We start from the raw sequence: 22,521 nt of genomic DNA on the forward strand, positions 1-22,521 counted from the left end.
AAACGCTCAGGGACCACAAGCGTCTTGTTAGACTGTATAGAGTGGTAGGCTGACCCCCCCTCCGCCTCCGACCGCTCTGCACACAAACACCGACACACACACACACACACACACACAGAGAAATGTTTAGGCCTTAGTTGTCACAGTGAAACTATTGTGTTAGCTTGTGGCTAAAAAAACTTTTGTGGCTTCGACTCCAATGGGGTGAGAGGAAAAGCAAAAAAAAAGAGAGAGAGAGAGAGATTCAGAAGGATGTGACTTGCGTCTTGAAAATCCTGTGTGGTTTGAAAGAGCGTCTCGCTGGCACATTCAAAGTTTGCACCCTGCTATGTCAAAGGTAGGAAGGCAGACAGGCAGCCAGGATCGTAGCCTTCTTATCTGCTGTTGCTGTTGTGCTGTGTTTTGAGGGGGCGTGCCTGTGATCTGTGATCATGTACCATGTCGTTGTAGCAAAGCGTGGCTGTCGCTCCTGACTGAGCCCGTCACCCCACGACACCACCCCCACACACAGTAGGTTTTTTGGCATCCAGAACAAGTCAGCCACATAGGGAGGGAGGTGAAAAAAACGCTGTGAGGGGAGATGGAGAAGGACGGGGAGGTGTGGGGGGGTGGATTTCAGAGAGGTAGGCCTCGTAGATTTCAGATAAGACATCTTTCCAGACGCCTTTTACTGTTTACTATCATAACCACATAACAGCCTCAGACATGTCAGAGATAAAAGGAAAGATTAGTGACTGCAGTGGCAGGACAGAAAACTTCATCTCTTTAAAACATCTGTGTCATGTTGCCAAGAACAGAGGCTCCGAAAAGGCTTCTCCCTTTGTAACGCACACAGAAAGATATTATTTTAAAATATTAGCCTCGTTTTTGTAGTGTGACTAATGCGCCGCTAGCATTAGCGGAGAAGAAGCGAGCGTGCGTGCGTGCGTGTGTGTTTGGGTCTATGCCTGGCTTGAATTCAAGAGTGGTACTCAATTAGATTAATGTGTAAAACATGCAGCGAATGTGGGGCAGTTAACCTACATTGTGTTTGGACTAAAGGAGTAGTGGCAGACTACTTGGCATGTGTGACTGCAGACTAGGTGTAAACAAAGTGTGTTTCTAGCAGTTACAGTCCCCAATTATTCCACAGAGAGTGAGATCTGAAGCGAATCCTGCGCCGCCGCCGTGGTGGTGGTGCTCTCTCCCGGTCACCGTGGCAGCACAGGCGGCAGCTGCAGATTGACTCCATACTGTGTACATAACAATAACTTTGTTGTCATTCCAGCAGCCTATCTGTCTCGGCATCGTCGGAGCGTGAGGGCATAAGGAATTCCATGAAGTTTTGATACCTCAATTAAAGTGCGTCTGTCTCCTGTTATCTCATTTAGTCTGTAGTCGATATGATTGGCATAATCAGACATGCCTGATTGGTGCCTCCCATTTAATTAATCAGTCTCACTGTATCATCACCTGTGGCTCATTAGAGTAATTAGAGCGAATTAGTCAGATAGAAGGCCTCTCTCTGCCTGCAGACGAGTGGAAGGAATTTCATTAGGAGAGATGAACACACACACACACACACATACACCTTGGGTCTGATGGCCAGTAGTAATAGGATTTGTTTACCCGTGACTGTTATCGGTGATTAGTATTATTACCGCAGTGGTAGGACGGAGAGATACTCATTTTCTTTTGGCCCGGCCTCCCCTCCAAGCTGCGAACACGGCTCTGCATGCCAGAATTTAGCTGGGCGAACATGTTAACAGACTTCCTATTTTTGAAACGGAGTTCAAAAGAATGTGGAAAGGCCGGTCTCCCCAAGTTACTGCAGCCGGGGCCCTGTCTGTGCATTCATGTGTGAGCACACGCGTGTGTGGAGCAGCGCGCGGGAGGCTTCTTGGCCAAGTCGGTGTTGAAGTCTCTCTAGGGAGTGTTGGCAATCTGTTCCAATCGTCTTTACAGCTGACCAGACGACCAAATGAACCAGGACAGGGACTGCTGCTGTGGGCCAGTCCAGCCAAGCCAAGCAGGGCTGTTACAGCAATCACACAGACATTACAGCCCACTTAATGCTCCCCTGCACACACCATATTCCATCGTCTGCTAAACTAGACAGTGCAGCCTTAACCAGCCATAGTCTCGATTTTAAAAATAGCAATGGAGTGAATGGTTAATGAGTTAATTCACCAGTAAATTAAAGTGTTTTTGAGATTTGAAAAGTAAAATGTTTCAAAGTCGGGCCAAGGAGAGCCACAGAGCGTTGACCTCAAAGACTGAGCCCGACGGCCTGAAGGCCCGAGTACAGACACATCAACACAAGAGCTAGTGCCAGTGCAATTAATTATATTTCTAGTCATTACATTAATCATGCATTGTGAAATATAGACTCCTTTCTTTCTTTTTTTTAATTAACATGTGTTTATTCGTGTCTTGGCTCCTTGTCAGACATGTTAATTTGGAAGGTTGATCAAACTAACATGATGTCAATCACTGATGTCAAACATGATGGGGAGGAAATCCCAGTGGTATGCCAGATGGCGGAGCAGCCTTGCCTAAAGTTAGGCTCGCATCACACCCCTCCCAAAGTTTAGAGCTCGACGAAGCCAACAAAACAGCTGAATTGACTCCCTGTTATTGGATGCTCCTTAATAAATTCCTAATTAGGGATTTATTGGTATTTATTTTTAGAGCCCCACTCTGCTTTTCCAACGTTTTCACGCCACGTTTGTATCACTGATCTCGTGTGAAGGCGCTAACCAGTTCTTTTGGCTGCACACGGCGTTGCTGTCTGTGGTCATGACTTTAGATGGATAGTGACAGATGTCGCCGTTCTAGTCATTATAAAAATGAAAGGTCTTCATCTTCCTATTTAGCCATCTATTAATCTAGCTAGCAGCTATCTTTAGTCACGACGGTAATATAAACTGCAATGTGGTGTGATGTTGCGAAGGATCAGGTAGCTGGACCGATTAGGCACTGACAAGTCGTCACTGCAAAGAATTCAAACAGGTTATCTGTAAAAGATATATATATATATATATATATATCTATATGTGAATAATCATTTAGTGTAGATATCATTTTAATCTGTGGCTGTACTCACGTGCAATATTACAAACCTGAGAATAACACCTTGTGAGGAAGTTACATCTGTTAGTCCTATGTAAATATTCTGAAACCAGTTTCAGAGGACACGGTAAGCTTGACACAATGAGTCACATTTAACCATTTAAATAAAATAGGTGTTCAAGAAGATAGGGGAAAAAAATCCTGCGTCAAACACTTATATGCCGCAGTGTGTTTTTATAGTTTGGCTGAAACAAAAGAAGTAAAGTGTAAGGAGAAAAAAAAGGACGTCCTGTTTGTTTCTAGCTTGAGTCTGCACCTTTTCGTAACATGTAATCTGACCACAGTTTGCTACAAACCCACACACGGCACAACGTATTTGTTCAGTATTTGAACTTTAACGGGATAACCTATCATGCTTATATATTAAAATGGGAATAGATTTGTGTTCTCGTAATGGCATGTGTGTTAATGTGTGTGTGTGAGTGTGAGTGTGAGTGTGAGTGTGTGTTAATGTGTGTGTGTGTGTGTGTGAGTGTATGTGTGAGTGAACAAGGGGCCAGGCAGTGAGGATTGTGCACTTTCGGATGTTACGCTCTATCAGCAAGATGAGTGTAAAGTCTGCCCATGTCTGCTGATGTGGGCAGAGAGTTTGCTGCATAGTCAAAACCTGACTGGGTCTGAGGGTCCTTTTTTTTTTTTTTTTTCTTCTCCTCCTTTCTTTTTTCTTTTTTCCAACTGAGACCATGCCCATAATTGCTTGCCCACTTGGCATCGAATCAATCCTCTTCCATGTGTGATGTGTTTATTTAGCTTAGCAGTGAGAATTTTTTTTTTTTTTTTTGGGAATGGGGGATTTGCTAACACATTGGGATCTGTGCGGGGTTTTGGAAAGGGATTGGACAGAATCAAGGGCGTCAGGGATTGGCACATGACCTCCTGAAGCAAAACCTTTAGTTGAAGACTGATTATTTCAGATTCACTCAGAAACGGAGCTCATTAATCAATTTATATGAATAGACTGAGGTTGTGTTGTGTTTGAACTCCTTTTTGGGTAACTCTTTTATCTAAGGTTAATAAAGAAGGTATTGTTTACAAGGTTATCTATTTCAACCCATCATTTATCATTCACAGGCCTAACAAAGCCAGAACAGACAAAAATAGCGTTTTACAGACAGTGGGCGATTTTAGATGTTGTCATAGACTGAATATAAAGAGTGGGAAACTTAAAGGCTGTGAAGTGAAGCTGATGCAGAAGTGTCAAAAACTGCAGTTCCTCAAACGTCCACTTGAGGCCGGCTGCAGAAAGAGTCAGTTTCCATAAGCCCCCATGTTCAAATGTCCAACTTCACAGCAGAAATAAACATGTACAAAAAACAGTTTTGGTCTCTATAGCTAATTTCCTAGTTCATGACAACTGTAACAGTTGATTGGCATGTATACCCCACCTGAGGTCAGCCGATGATCCATGTCTTTGCCTTTTGTTGGATTAGCCTGGAGGCGGAAGAGGCAGGTCTACTAACGTGGCAGCAGTGAGCCGTCATGCATACGCAGTCCATTCTTACACTGTCAGTGAGATGGACGACCAAAAGCCGAGCCGAAGCCTCTCTATAACCCCTGCTGGCCGGCTGCAATATAGATCATAAATCCCACCTCTTCACAGACAAACTTTAAAAAAAAAAAAGAAATGAGTCAAATACTATAAATATAGTTTCTGTTACTTTAAGTAGTTTTTATGGCATTGATGTATGTTCAACGCAAGTTAAGGTTTAACATCATGATTGACAGCTGAGCCCTGCTTGTGATTTGAGTCAGACGTGTTCATAGATACTAGATACCTGAGCTCAGGCTCTGATCACTACTGGCTCCAGTGAAAGATGGCAGCCACCACATCCAAGATATTTTGGGTTCATTTTTGTGCAGTAGAAGTGGAGACCTGTGGTCCGTCTTTATATACAGTCTCTATCTCTATGTAATGTCATGCACTAAAAGTGAGCGACTTGACAGCGTCCGCTTCTGCTGACTTCATCTCAGTATATTAAGTTTTATTTAACTTCCTCAAAGTATTCAAGTTTGATGCACTTAATTGTGTCCTGAGGCGCGTCGAATACACACACACACAAAATATATCGAAAACCTCGACTGCATTGGTCCTCCGTGGTGTTTTACTTTATATAGTGATTCAGATCTCTCAGAGGGGAATTCTTTATTTTCAAAATGAATGTGTCCTAGTGTTTAACGGCACAGCTTGGATGATTAACGGCATTATCTCTGCTTTTGGGATGTGCCTAAAATTGTCCCGGTTGCTGCTTGTGCCTCCTGATTTGAGACTAGGCTTTAAACTGAAGTGTTCCACTGATTTAAATGATTTTGGGAAGTAAGCCTTAAGGCCTAATACATCATATTGTGATTAATATCCGCCAGTGACTAATATCTGTTAATATCTTGAACCAACTGGGCCTTATATTCTTGTTCCTGTAGCTAATCTTTACCAATATAATAATTACACCTCTATTCATGAACTAGAGCATTCTTTTTTTTTTTTTGACAATTAATTTAACATGATTAAAATTTATTAGGTTCCTCCTTCCATCAAGCGTTGCACAAGCTTCTGCGCACGCTCGAATTCACTAACAGATAGTGCAGCTGCTCCATGGCCATGGGCAGACAGGCTGCTACATCAACTGCTCCATGGGCAGCGAGTTCAAGATGGCATGTAAGCAAAGGAGCAGTTCTTTACTTTTTTTTTTTCTTCTTTTTTCCTAATGTCCTGAGCTACTGCGTAAAACCCAACGCCGAGGACAGTCGAGCAACATTTGTTAGATTTTTTTACGGTTTGTGGATAAAACGAGATCACGGCTGGTCAGGGAATTAAAGTTAACGCTGATGGGGGGGAAGGAAATATCCTAATTAGTACTTGATCACGCTATTTCTTTAGAGGGTTGTATTTTCTTGTGTGTATTGGTGGTGTGTGTGTGTGTGGGCAATGTGGGGCGGTGGGCATGTGTGCGTGAGTGTGTTTTGGGACCTTGTCAGCAGACTGAGCCACAAGGGCCCCTGTGGTAATGTGTGTATTAAATGATTAGTGTGTTAGTTAGCATAACGGCCCTTCAGCAGCGTTTAATCACTCTCAGGGGTGGGCGGCCTCACAGGAGGTGGATTGGGGGTGGTGGTGGGATGGGGCCGGGGGGGGGTGTAGGGAGGCGGAGTAAAGGGAGAAGAGATTTAAACGGAGGAGAGGGTACTGCTAGTTGAACGAGTGAGTGGATGATCTGTAGTGAGTATGGAAAAAATGAGGAGGGAGAGAAGAGGAAGAGGGAAAAAAAAGAAAGAAGGAACGAGCGTGACAGAAGGCAAGAATCCAACAGAAACATAATCCAGCAACACTCAGCAGAGAGAGATACAATCTTTACAAGGCCTGAACGTCTTGTTAATGTCAGCACTTGGCCCATCATCTGGAACAAGTCCCGTAAATAGCTATTAATAACAATGCAAAATGGATGTGGATAAAGGCGGGCTCTGCCTCAGCCTTGACAACACTGTTGTTGATAATTGTGCTGTTGTCGTCGTTCCGTGGCGAGGGGAGGGGTCGCCTGCTGCAGACAGTCAATAATTGTTGTGAACTTGCGTGCGTGGCGGTGTTGTTGTTGTAGTAGTAGTAGTAGTCTATTGCGACACAGGCTGTCATGCCCAACACAGCGGTGACTGATTGACTGACAGGCTGAATGGCTCAGATATTGCTTGCGCTGGTAGCAGATCAAACTACTGGTGTAGACAGGGTTTTCCTTGGCGGGACATCGGTGTTGTGGTTCTTGTTCTCTGCAATATTACAGGCCAAGTTCAGCTGAGGCTGGTTGGTTAGTCCGCAGCATGCCAGATGGGTCAAGGAGTCTGCCGTCTAGTCAGAACAAACAGCCTCTCTTTTTCCTTATCCTTAATAATAACGAAGCTGATTATAATGACAGTGTGATAAAATGTGCAGCAGACCTAAAAAAGAAGTTTTGTGTTTTGTGTTGCAGAAAGAACTAGACGCCACCGCCACGCAGCTTGCCAACAGACAGGACGAGAGCGAACAGACCAGGAAGAAACTAATCGACCTGAGCCGCGAGTTCAAGAAGAACACACCAGAGGTGAGGATACCGGATATATATTCGCAGACACGCACCGACACCCAGCGCCGACGCATATATGCCGCGATTCTTTTGACAATCACGGTTCGCCTCTTTGTGTCTCTTCTCCTCTTCATAAATGTAGCTGTGATTATTTACTGAGAAAGCTAGGGGAGGAGTAGATGGAGCAGAGAGATGCGGGCTTGGCTCCCAAAAATAGTCTCTCCATTAGTTTCCCTGAAATCCTAAAGAGACAAAACAGAAAACCCCTCAGGAGTTTGTATTATCTGACCTAGTTTTTTATGCGTGCAGAAAAGTGTGGTCTGCGAGTGTGTATGTGAAGAGTGAGAGAGAGAGAGAGAGAGAAAGAGAGAGAGAGGCAGAGCAGGAGGGAGAGGGAGAGAAAGAAAGAGTGTGACAACACTACTAAGTGGGATCAGGAGGGAATTCTGTCCTGTTCCTGTGTTCTCATCACTCCTCCTGGGAATATTTGTTTCATCTCTGTTACCAAGGCAACACATTTTAAACCACACAGCGAAAACAAAGTATTGTTGTGTTATTATTGGTAATGTCACCATGGTGAATTATTGATGGTAGTATGAATTATGTATGAATGGAGTAGACGGTGGATAGAAAATTGTCAACTCTCGGCGGAGTTGACAGTAGGCCTATTATAGTTACCACAGGATGAGGATTGTGACTATTGACTTGAGCTTGTAGCCCACCCGGTGTAGGGGAATATACACCAGAGGAAACTGTACCTGCATACAAAAGACACTAATTTCACTTTACCCTACACGTTCATCTCTAATCTCGTTTTCAAGTATAACCACATAAGAGACACACACACACATAGAGGCAGAGAGAGAGAGAGAGAGACACACACACACACAAAGAAAACATGCAGAGAAGCAGAGGTGCGCACACAAACACACAGAGGCAGATAGCCTAGATCACAGAACAGGACACACACATTCATCAGTGTAACAAGGCTGTGATTTAGGAAGGCTCCTCTGGCGTCTGTGTGGCCCCTGGCATCTCCCTGGTATGTGGAGGAGGAATCTGAGCCAGGCCAGACGAGCGACAGGATTCATTACAGGGTTGTAACAGGCTCAATAGGAATCAGCACTAAAACTCCCGACGTTTTGGAAGTGTGTAAGCATCGAGGCTGCCTACCAAATAGGTTGGTTTATAACATGTGATGGCCTGCGCTTGATTAAAAATGCCCCGATCGTCTTGTGTGTGTGTGTGTGTGTGTGTGTGTGTGTGTGTGTGTGTGTGTGTGTGTGTGTGTGTGTGTGCGCGCGGTTGACCAGCCTATAGAGCGTGGCTGTCAGCTCTCTGTGGTCTGCACCAGTCAGCGGAGATCACAGTCATATCAGATCAGACTGCATTAGGCTGAGCGGGAGTCCGTCTCTGATCCATTATTCAACAACCAGGAGACCGGCCCACGTTGACTGTGTCTAGTCTGCTGAGCTGTACTCGGCATGAACTGCACTCATGGTCTGCATAATAACACACGCGCGCACACACATGCAGGCTTTTGTAGCATTTTGAAAGTAGCGCAAAGAAATGCAGCGTGAAAACAAAGTTTTCATAATTCATTAGGACTGACACACTGTTGTTTTTTTTTTTTTTTTTTTGGAGACTGCATCTCACTGTGCCTCCTAAGTTGCCTGAATTATTCATCGAGTTCTTAATTTCCTTTTAGTTAGTCAAGACTCCTCTACCACACTGTTAGAAAGGCTAGGGTGGGAATGGTTGTAAAATGTCCCAAAGATTGCTAGCCAGAGGCAGTGGTAGTAAAACAACTTTGTGTGCGCTCGCATGTGTGTGTGTGCACACGCATGCACGTACACACGTTTGTGTTTAGCTGCAGGGCAGACAGACAGCGAATGGGAGTTCCATACTCCCTGGAGGATTCCTCGGGCTGGCCTGTCTGCTGTCTGCCGGCAGCTCACACACCAGCCATCCATCTCCTGCTGCCTGGCCCCCTCCACTCTCCTCACTACACACACACACACACACACACACACACACACACACACACACACACACACACACACACAGATTGACCATGGTGTCTGTGTGCATTGTTATGTTATATGGTCATAAATCTTTGGATGTGGAGGGGGCAGGGGGGCGGAGCACCAGAGAGTGGACCAAAGGGATTCAGAGCTCGGGTAGAAAGCAGTGGGCCTGCCTCTGCATGGTGTGTGTGTGCGTGTGTGTTAGCTTGTCAAGCTGCACCCCCCCCAAACAAGACGACCATAAACCAAAAACCTAAAAATTGGATTAATACAGCAACTTCAAACCGTTGTTTACAAAACGATGGTAGTGTCGAGGCGTCTCCTCCTCGTGCAGATGCAGTCTCAACAAATGTTGAACATTATGATTTGAACAAAGGTAGTAATTATTGGAGGACTAGTAGGCTAGACTGCATTACTTTATACAGAGGCTTCTTTTTTGGTCACAAATATTTACATAAATTTGAAGCCATGGTGATAAAAGTGCAGAATAGTGACATGAAAAAGCACAAGCAGATGTTTTTGCATGACTCTTAAAACAGTGAAGCAAAATAAGATATAAAATAAAAAAATGTATTAATCTAAGCAGGAACTAGTGCTGAAAACTGAAAGGAACCCGACTTTACCAAATGGAAAATAAGGATATAATCAAAATCTAATGCAAATGAAAGAACTGCCACTTCTCTTCTTTTGTGCATGCTTGTCGTGAATGTGCGTGGGTGTGAGTGTGAGAAGGAGAGAGCCAGAGCCGGGTGGGGGTGTGTGGGGGTAGAAGCAGGGGCAGGGGCAGGGGCGGGGTGGAGGTCATTATCCCCAGCAGGGGAATATTGAATTGGCCCAGACAAACAGCCACAACGACCCCTGATGAGGTAACAATGGGCCAGGGTCAGCGGGGTCACGACCTGTCCTCAGCCCCAGACAAGCGGCCTGTCTGGACCAACCTGGGATTAGGCCAGCCCCCAGACACTGGTCCCAGGTCAGTTTGGGAAGCACGCTCCTTTGCTACATGGGTTAGGCTTTTAGGCGGAGGTTTTCTGAAAGGCGAGCAGAGTCTCCCGAGCGCACATCTGTCGTTGCCCTACTTCACATCTTCATTAGGCAGGTTTGTGAGTACGCGCGTGTGTGTCCACAAACTGTGCAAATCAAATGTTCCTGTACAGAATGTCCTATTCTGCCGTGCTTTTTCACCGTACGCTCCAGTTCAGTTTGTCAGGATGTAGGCTCAGCTAAGAGCATGGTGATTTGCATGTTCCCCTGATACATACTCGACTGGCTATCTAATCTGAAAAAGGCTTACTCGCACTGGAAAGTCATGCGATGGGACTTGCGGGATAAAAAGCGCCAGCTTTATAGTCAAAACTTGGTGCGCAGAGACAATTTGCATTAACTGTAAGCCTACTCTACGGCTCACTCGCTCTATGTCTCACACGCACTAGTGGCGCCTCTGGGTGGCCCAGGTGGTGCTGCACCTGTTCTGATGAGAAACGCAGTCCGCCAGAGCACCTCAGGGTACAAACCTGGCCTCCTCCCCTACCCCCGTGTTCATCACTCGCTCACGCATCACTCATGATTCATTGGCTACGGCGAGAATAGTCTCTACTTGATTTCAATTAGTGACTTATTTGATCACGACATGGTGTGTTAGTGTGAAACTCTGTAGCTTTTCACTGCCTCTGAACATCACTGCCACATGTTCCTGTGTATTATTTCAGGATTAAAATTGATCTCTTTTTTGAGACTCACTAACGTTTTGTTTTTCTTTTGTTTTTGTTTTTTGTAGGATTTACGGAAACAGGTTGCCCCTTTGCTCAAGAGCTTCCAAGGAGAGGTGAGTGTGTTATTGGGAATTTTTACTGACATAGTGACAGACAGAAATGTTCAAGCACAGCATTCCAACAATGCATTTTATAAAGCCCATTTGACATTGGTTGACTGGTCTTGCTCCCTCTCTCAGTGCCCTTCTCTCTCTCTATCTTTTTTTCGTCTTTCCTCTTAAATCGCCCTCTCTCTTCTCCCTCGCTTCTCTCTCCTCTTCCGCCATCTCCTTTTCTTTCTCTCGCCACTATCTCATTTCCCCTCTTTCCTCTCTCCCTCTTTTCTTCACTCTGCTCTGCTCTTGATTTTCTGTCCTATTCATGAAGTCCTGTAGCCCGAGGGTGTGTTTAAATTGCATCCTGCAAAAAAAAAAAAAAAAAGAGGCACCACAAAACCCCGGCTCTAGCCAGTCACAACTCAACGAATGCCATTTCCTCAGACTTTGTTTGTCTGCATGATTCGACGGGGTTATTTGTTGTTTTTTTTGTTGTTGATCTGGTGAATCGTGTGCCATTTCTGTTTTGTGGCACATTTATTTACTTTCAATGTAATGCTGCTCCCTTGGTTTTAATGTACCCTGACCTATAAGAGGTGACTTTTGTGTGAGAGTGTGTGTGTGTGCGCTATATCATACTCCCACCGTTCCCCTCTATCTCCTCCTCCATCATTTTGGCCTATTTCCATCATGACTCCTCCTTTTTGGCAGCCATGCATTTCCAGTTCACTCCCATATGTGAAAGTCAGAGGGTAGGAGTGGAAGCGGCTGGTTTAGACTGGGGCGTTATTTGGGGTTGGAGTGGGTGGACATTCAGCCCAACAGTATCTCTACCCTAGCGCACACACACAGACACACATTAACAAAATCATCTCAATGGATAGTGACAGGGCTGCTTTGCTACTGGGCATAGAATATTACAGTTTAACACTGGGTTAGTTTCCATATTCTTGTGTTAGAGCAGCGACCACAGCCAGTGGTTATGTAAAAATGCTGTAATTTACAGTGGTTCCACCATGTTCTGCTGATGATCCACAGTCTATTTAGAGAATAGAAACGGCAGCAATATAATTGGGGCTTTGTCAGCTGTTTCCACCATCCCCATGTTGACACACCTCGACGGCGTGCACACCAGAACACGCTGAGGCGCATAGTGGGTGGTCGCGGAACTGAGAAAGACATTATCTTATGATTATTGAGATAATACTGTACACCCGCGCCAGTCTTAGAGCAGCCCATCAATCAGTCGACTATTCTGCTCGCTTGCATGCCACAACACGAGGAGCTCGGAGAATGTGTAATTTTAGCCCGGCTTTGTTTGCTTACCCCTTCGGTGCTTTGATCAAGGACAAGACAGCACCAGAAACCAGAGGGTCTTCCTGTTGGAAGTCCCACAGTAACTCATCCTTAAGCATTTTTTACCCAGGAGCCCGAATCTTTGCTAAGTGAGTGTGGGACCGAGACAGAACAATAAAAAGTTTTAGCCCAGGAACTCGGAGGTCTCGATACTCTGTTTAATCTTTGTCATTGAAAGGTGGATCCCCTCGGGTCATAATTATTACCAATAACAGTGCTGTTTGCACGAGGCCTCAGTTTGGTAAACGGGTTATATAGTGTGTGTGTGTGTGTGTGTGTGTGTGTGTGTGTGTTTTTTCTTCTTTTTTTTTCTCGTGTGTGTGTGTATGTTGCATGCTCAGTGTTCCTTGTTGGTCCATCGATCAGATAAGCGTTTCCATTATCCAAGGCTTCAGTCTCTGCTTCCCATAGCCTCCCCTTATCAGACTCCACTGGGGCCACACACACACACACACACACACACACACATAACATGCACGCACATAACATGCACGCACATACGCAGGTCAGCCTGATGCCCTTCACACACTATGGGTTAGATAGGGGAGCGAGGCGGTGCTGAGTGATGGTGGCACAAGTTGCTGACGTATGTGCGTATGTGTTTGTGTGTGCGTGTGTGGATGTGTCAGGGATACCTTTTGCAATTGCAAGCACTTCTCATCGGTAACCTACTGATACTGGTGAGGTATCATTTGTGTCACTTCATTTGTTTTGCTTGGTCTGTGTGTGTGTGTGTGTGTGTGTGTGTGTGTGGGATGGGGGCAGGGGAGCATGTAATAGCAGATGTCATTGGGATTGGTTGAAAGAGCTGCAGTTTGGAACAGCAGGGTTGTATTTGCAAATCCTGGGTGGTCTTCTAATGGCTCTGGTCCTGCAGTTAACCTGCCTCTAACTGTAGGGTGTGTCCTACATTAAATGTCTATTTCCTGCCTCCCATGTTGGGCTATATAAAGCTGCTGTACCACTGACCTTGGCCCAGTCATTGTACAGTCACGCAGCCTCACCGCCATCGGCAGATCATTCCTTGCGTTCGTTTGCGAGCGTTTCCTTCTTTATCATGAGTGTTTTTGTCTCCTCAGAGCCTCTGATTACATATTCTTAGATACACGTATGTACACACCCCGATGAACCGGTTTGGTGCTGGTGTGTGTGTGTGTGAAAGGTATTAGTGCTCAGCATCTGTAATCTCCCATTAGTGGCCTTGCATTTGAGGATCCAGATCGTTCAATGTCACACAGCACATGAAGGAGGGTAAAGTACATGATGCAGCATGATGTGAGAATGAGATATAGTAGTAGCGGGAATGTGTGTGTGTGTTTGTGTGTGTGTGTGTCAGTCACAGGGCAAGACAGGAGTCCTGTGCATGCCAGTCAGACATGAGTGTGTGTGACGGAGAAACATGTGAGAAAGACTGACACTGAAAAAGATTGAGGGAAAGAAAAAAAAAAACTATGAGTCAGAGAACATGGAAGTGACAAGAGGGAGAGAGGCTGAGAGAAAGACGTAGAGAAATAAAGGGGGGGAAAAAGAGGGAGGGGTGCTGGCACCAGCCTACACAGGGCCAGATGTTTTGCGGCTAAAAAACTAGAGATGAATCAAAGCCATGTGAAGAGATTTATTAGGTTCCCATAGGAGCCCAGGCAGTATTACATGTAGCCTGCTCTGTTTACAGTGGCAAGAACCCCTAAACCACCCATCAACTACACTACTGGCTTGGCTGGGAATGTGAAGACTTTATATTTGGACTTATATAGGCTTTTGTCTTTATTCCTTTTCTCTCAGCGAGTGCGCTGCTGGAGGAGTTGGAATAGAAACACAAGGCTGTTTAGTCTGAGTGCGTGAGCCAGAGTAGTCAGCTGTAGCTCTGCCCAGTACAGTAGCAACCTCTAAATGTCTTTATTTGGCATCTGTTTCCCTCGATTTAGACTCGATTTCAGATGCGTCTCGCCTACTCTCTGTCTGCTGCTCATATTGAAGTGTGACACACTTAAAGTAGAGCCCCGCTGCCTCGTGTTTCAGCATCGACAACAGTGTAAAAGTCAACCCCCCCCCCTTCCCTGAATGATTTGGGAATTAATCTCTTATGGATCCATTCTAATGCTGTCCATTTCAATAATATCAGTGATGGAATGCATGCCGTGCTCTCTTGTGTTAATGGCTGCATCAGTAATGGATCCACACTGTATTGCCGCTAAGAGCTGACTGAATAATCTGCCCCTGCTGTGGCTGGAAAGACTGAGCCAGCTGTTTAATGATGTCAGTGTGCTGGAGGGGAAACGAACACACACACAATCGCACACTGGCGCACACACACACACACACAGACCGACTGACGGACTTAGGCACAACAGACCGACGTGGACACGCACGGGCACGCGGCAAAACGAAACGCATCCGTCATCGGCTGAACAGCTGAACTGACTCCACGGGAAGGAAACACCAACGCTGCCACTGTCAAGACAACCACGGTCGCATGCAACATACCAACGCATAGTGAGGATAGACAGATATGTAGACTAGTCTCACTGTGAAATTAATGGGCCTGCCTTTTGAGTGTATGCATGTGACACTCATGTGAGGTGGTGTAACTGACAGTAACTCTTTATTTTTTTTTCTCTTCTTCCTCTCCCCGCAGATCGATGCGTTGAGTAAGAGAAGTAAAGAAGCAGAGAACGCCTTCTTGAACGTGTACAAGAAAATAATCGATGTCCCAGGTAAGGCCGCGTTGAACGTCTGTGTGACTGAAAGTGTGTTTGTCTAGACGTCTCCCCGAGTCCGAGAAACATGAACATGAGAAGACCCCCTTATCCATGCAGACAGCACCAGCAGGGGAAGAGGGTGAAAAAAGCATAACACCATCCCTCTGGTGCTGCTTCACTGTTCATCCAGGCGCGTGCGACGCCTTAATATGTCCCCGCGAGATCTCATCCCCACTGGTGAAGCCTTTAGAGGGTCTTAACAGAAGGTGCGTCCTGATATGGATGACAAGTGCGCCCACGATTGGCTGCCGCAAAGTGCACACATGAGCAGTCACATTCAGCACACTGAGGCCGAGGAGGGACACGCAGCACAGAGTGTTACAGAACACACACACACACACACACACACACACACACACACACTCTCTCACACAGTCACAGAGCTACTGGTTGGAGATTTTCAGCTGTATGGGAGCCCTGGAGGGGCCCAGTATGTAGGAATGAGAGAGGAGTTGAGTTCATCTATAGCGTAAGGAGGTCATCATATTCCCACATGGATAGACCTACAGTAATATCTTTGGATTGTACTGCTCCCAATAAGTCAGCGCCAGCTCTGACGGGGCTATTCTTAACTTGCAGCGAGACAATGATGTAATGCCTGATGCACACACGCACACAGACACAGACCAGCCTGACTAATGCAGCAGTCTTGAAAGAGGAAACAGTGTGTTTTGTTCTGTCTTCTATCAGCTGAAGGCCTGGTTAGTCAGCCCAGTGTGCTCTGCTTTAGATTAAAGGTGTCTGGCAAGAGCGCTCAGCACCAGTGGCCCACAAGTCAAACTGCTTTTAACAGGCTGTACAGTTGATTTGGAGGAGGTGGGGGGGGGGACTGTGTGAAGGACAAAGCTTTGATAAGGGGGGGAGAGAAAGTTGATTTTCAAGGGCGCAGAGGCGCATTGGAGTCTAAATTCAGGGCATACAGTTAATGTTCCTTAGCGTTTGTTTGCACTTGTATGAGACTCTATGCAAGTGCGTGTGTCTGCATGTGTGTGTGTGTCAGAGCTTAGCCCTGCATGGTGTGTCACCTTGACGGCACAAAATCAGCATGAAATTCCCCAATCGTTCTCCGCTGATCTCTCATTAGCATAGTTAAGATATCTAACTGCGTCAGACACGAGACACACACAAACACAAACACACACACACACACACACAGCCCTTACCCCCAGCTGTAAGCTGTCAGTTCCTCTTATCTGTACAACACACACACATAAAACACACACACACGTACACACAAACTGCTCTTTTAGCTGGCATGCTGATGAGCGTCGCCTGCGTCTCTTGGCTGCCTGTCACCAGTCTGCCACCCATGAGCACCAATCAGATGTGATTGGCCTGACTGACAGGGCTCTCTTCATCACACTGACAGTTAACCCTGCTGTGTGTTCAGAGGGATGTTGGTAAAATGCCTCCAGAAAGTTGTCTTTCTTCCTTCTGTCTCTGTTTCTTGTAATCTTTTGTGTACCTTTTTTGCATTGCCTTTTTACAGCTCCACTTTGTCCATCTGTCTTCTCCCATCTTTCTGTTTTCTTGCTTTGAAGCGGCATCATAGTGAACACTTTAACTGATCGTAACCCATTAATCTGTTGTTAATTCGCCTCATTTATTGTACTGTCTATGTCATTTATCCAGTTCTTTTGCTGTATCAGCAGTTGACGCACACAAAACAAAAGTTTATCTTAAAACCAGCCAATAGTCTGTGTTGATACAATGGCTGATAGTTTATCATTCAATAACCTTTATGGATAAAGTTTTGTTGATACGGAATGTGAAAACTAACCGTGACCTTTTCAGTGTTGTAAACTGTTTTGGCAAGCCCAGTCTCTGCTCTGCTCTGTTCTCTAAGTATTTACAGAAGAGCCTGACCAATACTGGATTTTTATTTCTCGGCCGATATTAAAAATACTTGGCCAATATTTAGTAAATGATAAAGACCAGGGTAGGATATTTTGCGGCTGAACTTAGTTATGAATGTTATACACAGATTCCTTTGATCATTTATGAATCTCTGAGCTCTGGTGTGCAGCTGTCTGACGCATCAGTGACTGTACCTATAACTCACCATAATATAGTTATTAATTTGTGATATATTTTAGTCCGGTAATTCTCCACAGGGAGATCAAAGGTCAGGGTCAGCTCTAGGACAGTTCTCCTGGAGCTGTTAGAGATTCATTGCCTTGCTCAAGGACACTTCACCAGGGCAAATGCTTCGCTCTCACAGGGCTTTGAATGTAGTTATTCCTAGCTCACCACGCCACCTCGCCGCCCTTGTTTGTGTAATCTGCGTTGCAGTGTGTTAACGTGGTGTGTGTTGTCTCTGACAGATCCTGTACCTGTGTTGGAGCTGGCTCAGCAGCTGCAGCTGAAGCTCCAGAGGATGCACGACATTGAGACAGAGAACACCAAACTTCGAGAGACACTGGAGGACTACAACAAAGAGTTTGCAGAGGTCAAAAACCAAGGTTAGAGACAGGATACATGCAGAGGAGCACACAGTGGGATTTTCCTGACTTTTAAGAGGGGCACAGATTTAGGTCACACAATTAATCACAGATGATCACATATCGTAATTTCATACACCTATGAATATTTTTTGTCTAGTTCGGCACTGTTTAATGTCATATTCTCCCACGTAATGCGTCTTCCTACTACTGAATGTGCAGAGATGGTGAAGCAGGCAGCGGCCGTGAGAATGAGAGAACTCCTACGCATATTTTTATGTGAATGGCTAATTTAACATCTTGCCAAGGCACAACAGTTGAAAATGAGCCTTTTGGCTATCACTGATATATTTACATGATGTTTATCAGTGTGCATTGTCCCTGTGAAAATAAATAAAAGGAATAAAATACAGAGGGGCCTGGTATGAAAGTGTAAACTCTGAATCCATGCAGCCCGAGAGAGAAAGATTTTGCCATGTCATGAGAACAGGATATGTGATCAAAGCACGATTATACATGTTGCATATTTTCAATTTGGGTTTTGACGACAACAAAATGACTTGTCATCTTTTTGTATCAAACTGAAACATTATTATTCAAAACGAGGTTATTGACGCAAATATTAGAGTTGATATTTTATCCAGGGTGATGCTTGAGCATATCCTCGCCTTTGTGCTTTTGATTGTGAATGTAAGGTCAAAGAAACGTATTTAGAAGCCCCTTTCAAAGCAAGAGGCCACATTTCACATATTTTAATGTCTCATAAATGTTTCAGAAAACGCAAAAAAATGTACAAGGTTTTACATTTTTCAGGGGCGGGCGATGTGAGAGGGGGGAAAAAAAAAACATGAGGCACAGTTTCATGAATAAAAAACGACGGGCTACCTCAGGGTAAAGAAAGATGGAAAAACTGACAAAGGCAGGGAGATGAGTGAGAAGCAGTAATAAAAGTGGTGTAATTTCAGTCGAAAAGGAGGAGTGAGCGAGCGAGCAGGGAATGTTTTGGAATCCCCCTTTCCTCAGCGAGAGTTAATTGGAACAGCTCGATAGCGGCAGGGTTCCATTCTGCCATTGATTTTCCTGTTCCCTCATCCTTTATCCCTCCTTCCCGCCTCAATAGATGGGGGATATTTAAACCCCAAAACACACTGTGGAACTCCCACTCCTGTTAAACACACACGCGGACCCGCCCGCACACTTGCACACGCACGCACACACACACGCATACAAAGAGTGCGGGGGCCATTGATCCCCGCAACCTAAATGTTTAAAGTTCAGTTAAGCAGTTAAGGGGTAAGAGGGCTCTGAGGGGACTCTCCTCTATTGATTATGTGTCAGAGCAGTGAGACTGGAGTTTAAATCACACACACATACACACACACACACACGCACACACACACAAAGTGCTAAGAGCCCTCAGTCAAAGCAAGCAGCAATGCTCTTTATCATTGTCTCACTCACTTATATCTTTCTTTGAGAAACACACACACACACACTGAGGCCTATTTATTACCCCAGTTATGTGTTGGATTTATTTCAGGCTGCCCCCATACAGAGCTCAGCCGTCAGCAGGTTATGGGGTTTCAGCACTAATGCAGCCCTAATGAATACACCCTATCTATAGTGGTGAACGTTGAATATTCTACACCAATCATGGATGTAAAGATTAGGCAGGAGCCATAGGGGCCACAGCCTTCGCCTGTGCTGACAGAGGAAGAATGCAGGATGTTGTTCCTGAAATAAAGGTCAACCTGCCCCTCCCGTCGAAAGTGTTATCGTCATCGCTGCCGTTTTTCTCATATCTGGAAGTTTGTTTTCAGCATAATTTGCAAATTGTCTATATATGTATGTTAACTCTTCCTTCATGTTCTCTGGTTTTTTTTAGAGGTGACCATCAAGGCCTTGAAGGAGAAGATCCGCGAGTACGAGCAGTCTTTGAAGAATCAAGCTGAGAACCTGGCCCAAGAAAAGCAGCTCCAGCTACACAACGACTATGCAGAGAAGGAGAGGTATAACTGTTGTGTGTGTGTGTTTGTGTGTGTGTGAGTTTGCAGCTGTGTTTCAAATAACACCCTCTGCATTATTTTGCCGTTTTAAACCTGTGGGTCATTGTGCCCTCAGGCAGAGCTGCTACGATCCTAATCTTTGAGCGATTTTTGATTTTCTGACTTTATTTAGCAGAGCTATTCACGACTCAATCATTTCTTCTTAGCTAATAGTCCTTGGATTGTTCGCTCGTAGTTATCAGTTTAATCAACAAATTGTTGCTTATCCTTCCCCGACATTGCCTGCCAGATGATTTTTGCAGATGAATGCAGGAATGGAAAATAACCTACATAAAAGACAATGCCAGCATTTTTGTCATGTGGGTGCTTGCCATTCTTGTCTTGATGGGAATCAACACCGCAGACTCTTATTTTCTGTCTCTACCACGATATATTTCAGCCATTTTATTTTGAATAATTGCTGCCACAGCCTTCTACTGTGTCTGGAAATGTACTACAGTAACTGATTGAAACCCACCAAATAACTGTAATGGCACAATTTGTGCCTGGGTGTCACTTTATTTTGACACAAGTAATATATTTTGATTTAATGGGTTACTTCCTTTTCAAACCCATTTTCAGGGCATTTTGCAGCGTGTGTGATTTTGTGATATACACAAAGCCTGTGGCAGTAATAAATAAACTCAAAATTACTACCAGATATTTTAGGAAGATGAAAGAAACTATTCTAACTTCTGAAATGTTATTAACTCTTGCAAAGTCTAAAAAGAGCTACTCTGATATAATAAGAAGCCCATTCAACATAAAGATGATCAAACTAATAGGCCAGTCTTTCAATTGATTCACTTAACAAACAGACTTGGGCGCCTTTCTTCCTACACCGCTCAGTACATCCAGACTCATATGACAATGGGCAGCTAAAATGATCATGTGAATCCACATTAAAGCGCAGGTGGAGAATTGAGCTGTCAATCTTAAATGTAGTCATCTTGGGATAACTATGTGCAGCTGTTTTGAATTAAAGGCATAAATAAACATGTGCACAGAGTCGAAATGATGAGCACTCATATGATTAGCTGGTGCAGCCTCGGGGCTTGAATAGGCGGCACATTTTCACTGAGGGCAAGCAGGAGTTAAAAGCTGTGACATCAAACCTATGTAGAAAGTTTTAACTGGGAAATAAAGTTAAATTAAAACCAATAAACTGAAGCAGCACATTAAAGTTTTTAGTGTTAATAAGATCTGCATATTATCTGTAGGCTGCACATAGACTTTAAAAAGAACCTTTTCCCCTCTATCAGTTTGTTTATATGACTTCCTCTGTGGTGGTTGATCATTTAACCGTATTTTTAGTATTTTACTTTTACCTGCATGTAAGTGATTAAAAGTATTTATCACAGTTTAAAGAAATACTTCGTCACAGTTGCATCATATTCTGCTTAAACTCCAAAGCATGACGCGCTGCCAGCGATCGCTACTGATGCTTTCACACTCCATTACAGTCATTAAAAACACTTGAGACGAAATCTTTCCCAGTGATCATTTTGATAAAAGTCTGTGGCCCGATTCAAGTTGATTTCGTGTGTTTACTAAACGCACATGACAGAGCTCACATTTTCCCCCCTCTTGTCAATCATCGTGTCTGCTGCAAAGCAGTGTTGAAACTCACTGCCTCTTTCAGGCGTACGGTTGAAGATCAATTGTCCAACTGTATTTCCTTTACGTCAGTATTTTATAGGCCCCTTCCTGTCTGCCGAGAGCTGACTTCCTGTGTCTGAGAGGGGCAGTAAATGGATGGCACCTCTGATGCATTTTATCCTGCAAGGAGTGAGGGAAGGAGGGAGAGGGAGAGAGATGAAAGGATGAAGTAGAGGGCAGAAAAATAGAGATGACAGGAGAGACAGATTGGCGGAGAAGGGGGGCATCAAAGAGTGCCATAAAGACTGTCTTTGTGCTAGATTATTGATGTTTTTACACGCAGTGGCAATTTCTCAGCAGAGCCTAACTTTTTATATGCTAAGAATGAATCTATTTTATCCTTGTGGTTTGCGTCGCCCCTCTCCTCCCCCTCTCTTACTCAACTCTTGCTCTCTCTCTCTCCCCCCCCCCTCTCTCCCTCCCCCTGGGTGCAGTGTGCCCCAGTGGCCAGACATTCCTGCCTAATAGGGCTGCTTAATGAGGAGTGGGTTGTGTTGGGAGGATTTTAGTGGGGAAAACACTTCAGAAATGGTGGGAAAATAGAGAATAGTTGCCACAAAGTGTGAACCCAAGATTTACTGACTCAGTATATCTATCTGTGACTTTATGCTCCCTGTTTTTTTCCCTTTTCTTTTCCTCTGTAGGAAACTCCAGGAGAGCCAGGACTCCATGTCTTCAAGGTTGGAAGAGGCCGAACACAAGGCCCAGTCCCTCCAGACAGGTACCAGCCTACTCGATCTTTATACACCTGGGTACTTTTTTAACTGAGCTCAGAGAAATGGCAACCTTATCACTGGATATGAGTTGGTGCCGACCTCTGAAAACTTAAAAAAAACTCTAAAAACTTTCAAATCTTGAGTACTTTTTTATTAAATGTCTGTATTGTTCATACTCACGTACATATTCTTCATTTAGCTTGTCACCAGGAAACTCACAAATAACTGTTTTCCCATCTCTTACAGCACTTGAAACAACTCAGGCCGAGCTCTTTGATTTGAAGACCAAGTATGACGAGGAATCCACAGCAAAGTACGTCTCTGTCTCTTGCTGATCTATGTGTGTCTGTGTGTGTGTGTGTGTTTGCGGGTGACTTCTACCCTCTGGCTCCTCCATAGTCTGTTCCTGACATAATCATCCTGTTTAGTGCATCTCTCTGGCTGGAAACTCCCCCCTCCACTGTTTTCTCCTCAACAGCTGGATCGTCTCCCACAACGCTCAGCAGCCTCCAAATCCCAGCATTACCCATGCACTGTAAATACTGACGGGG

At 44.8% G+C, this 22,521-nt stretch overlaps 1 protein-coding gene across 4 annotated transcripts in view; it reads left to right on the forward strand.

Annotated features, from left to right (window-relative positions):
• Window positions 1-22,521, forward strand: part of cux1b (cut-like homeobox 1b) — a 60,002-nt gene that overhangs the window by 11,705 nt on the left and 25,776 nt on the right. For all 4 annotated transcript variants that reach the window (XM_019252824.2, XM_019252826.2, XM_019252828.2 and 1 more), the window contains exons 2-8: window positions 7,068-7,178; window positions 10,965-11,012; window positions 14,986-15,064; window positions 17,434-17,571; window positions 19,436-19,559; window positions 21,899-21,975; window positions 22,217-22,283. In XM_019252824.2, the coding sequence (XP_019108369.2) occupies window positions 7,068-7,178; window positions 10,965-11,012; window positions 14,986-15,064; window positions 17,434-17,571; window positions 19,436-19,559; window positions 21,899-21,975; window positions 22,217-22,283 (644 nt within the window). The remainder of the gene's footprint in view (window positions 1-7,067; window positions 7,179-10,964; window positions 11,013-14,985; window positions 15,065-17,433; window positions 17,572-19,435; window positions 19,560-21,898; window positions 21,976-22,216; window positions 22,284-22,521) is intronic.

The sequence above is a fragment of the Larimichthys crocea genome, chromosome VII (assembly GCF_000972845.2).
Source record: "Larimichthys crocea isolate SSNF chromosome VII, L_crocea_2.0, whole genome shotgun sequence".
NCBI classification, from domain to species: Eukaryota; Metazoa; Chordata; class Actinopteri; family Sciaenidae; genus Larimichthys; species Larimichthys crocea.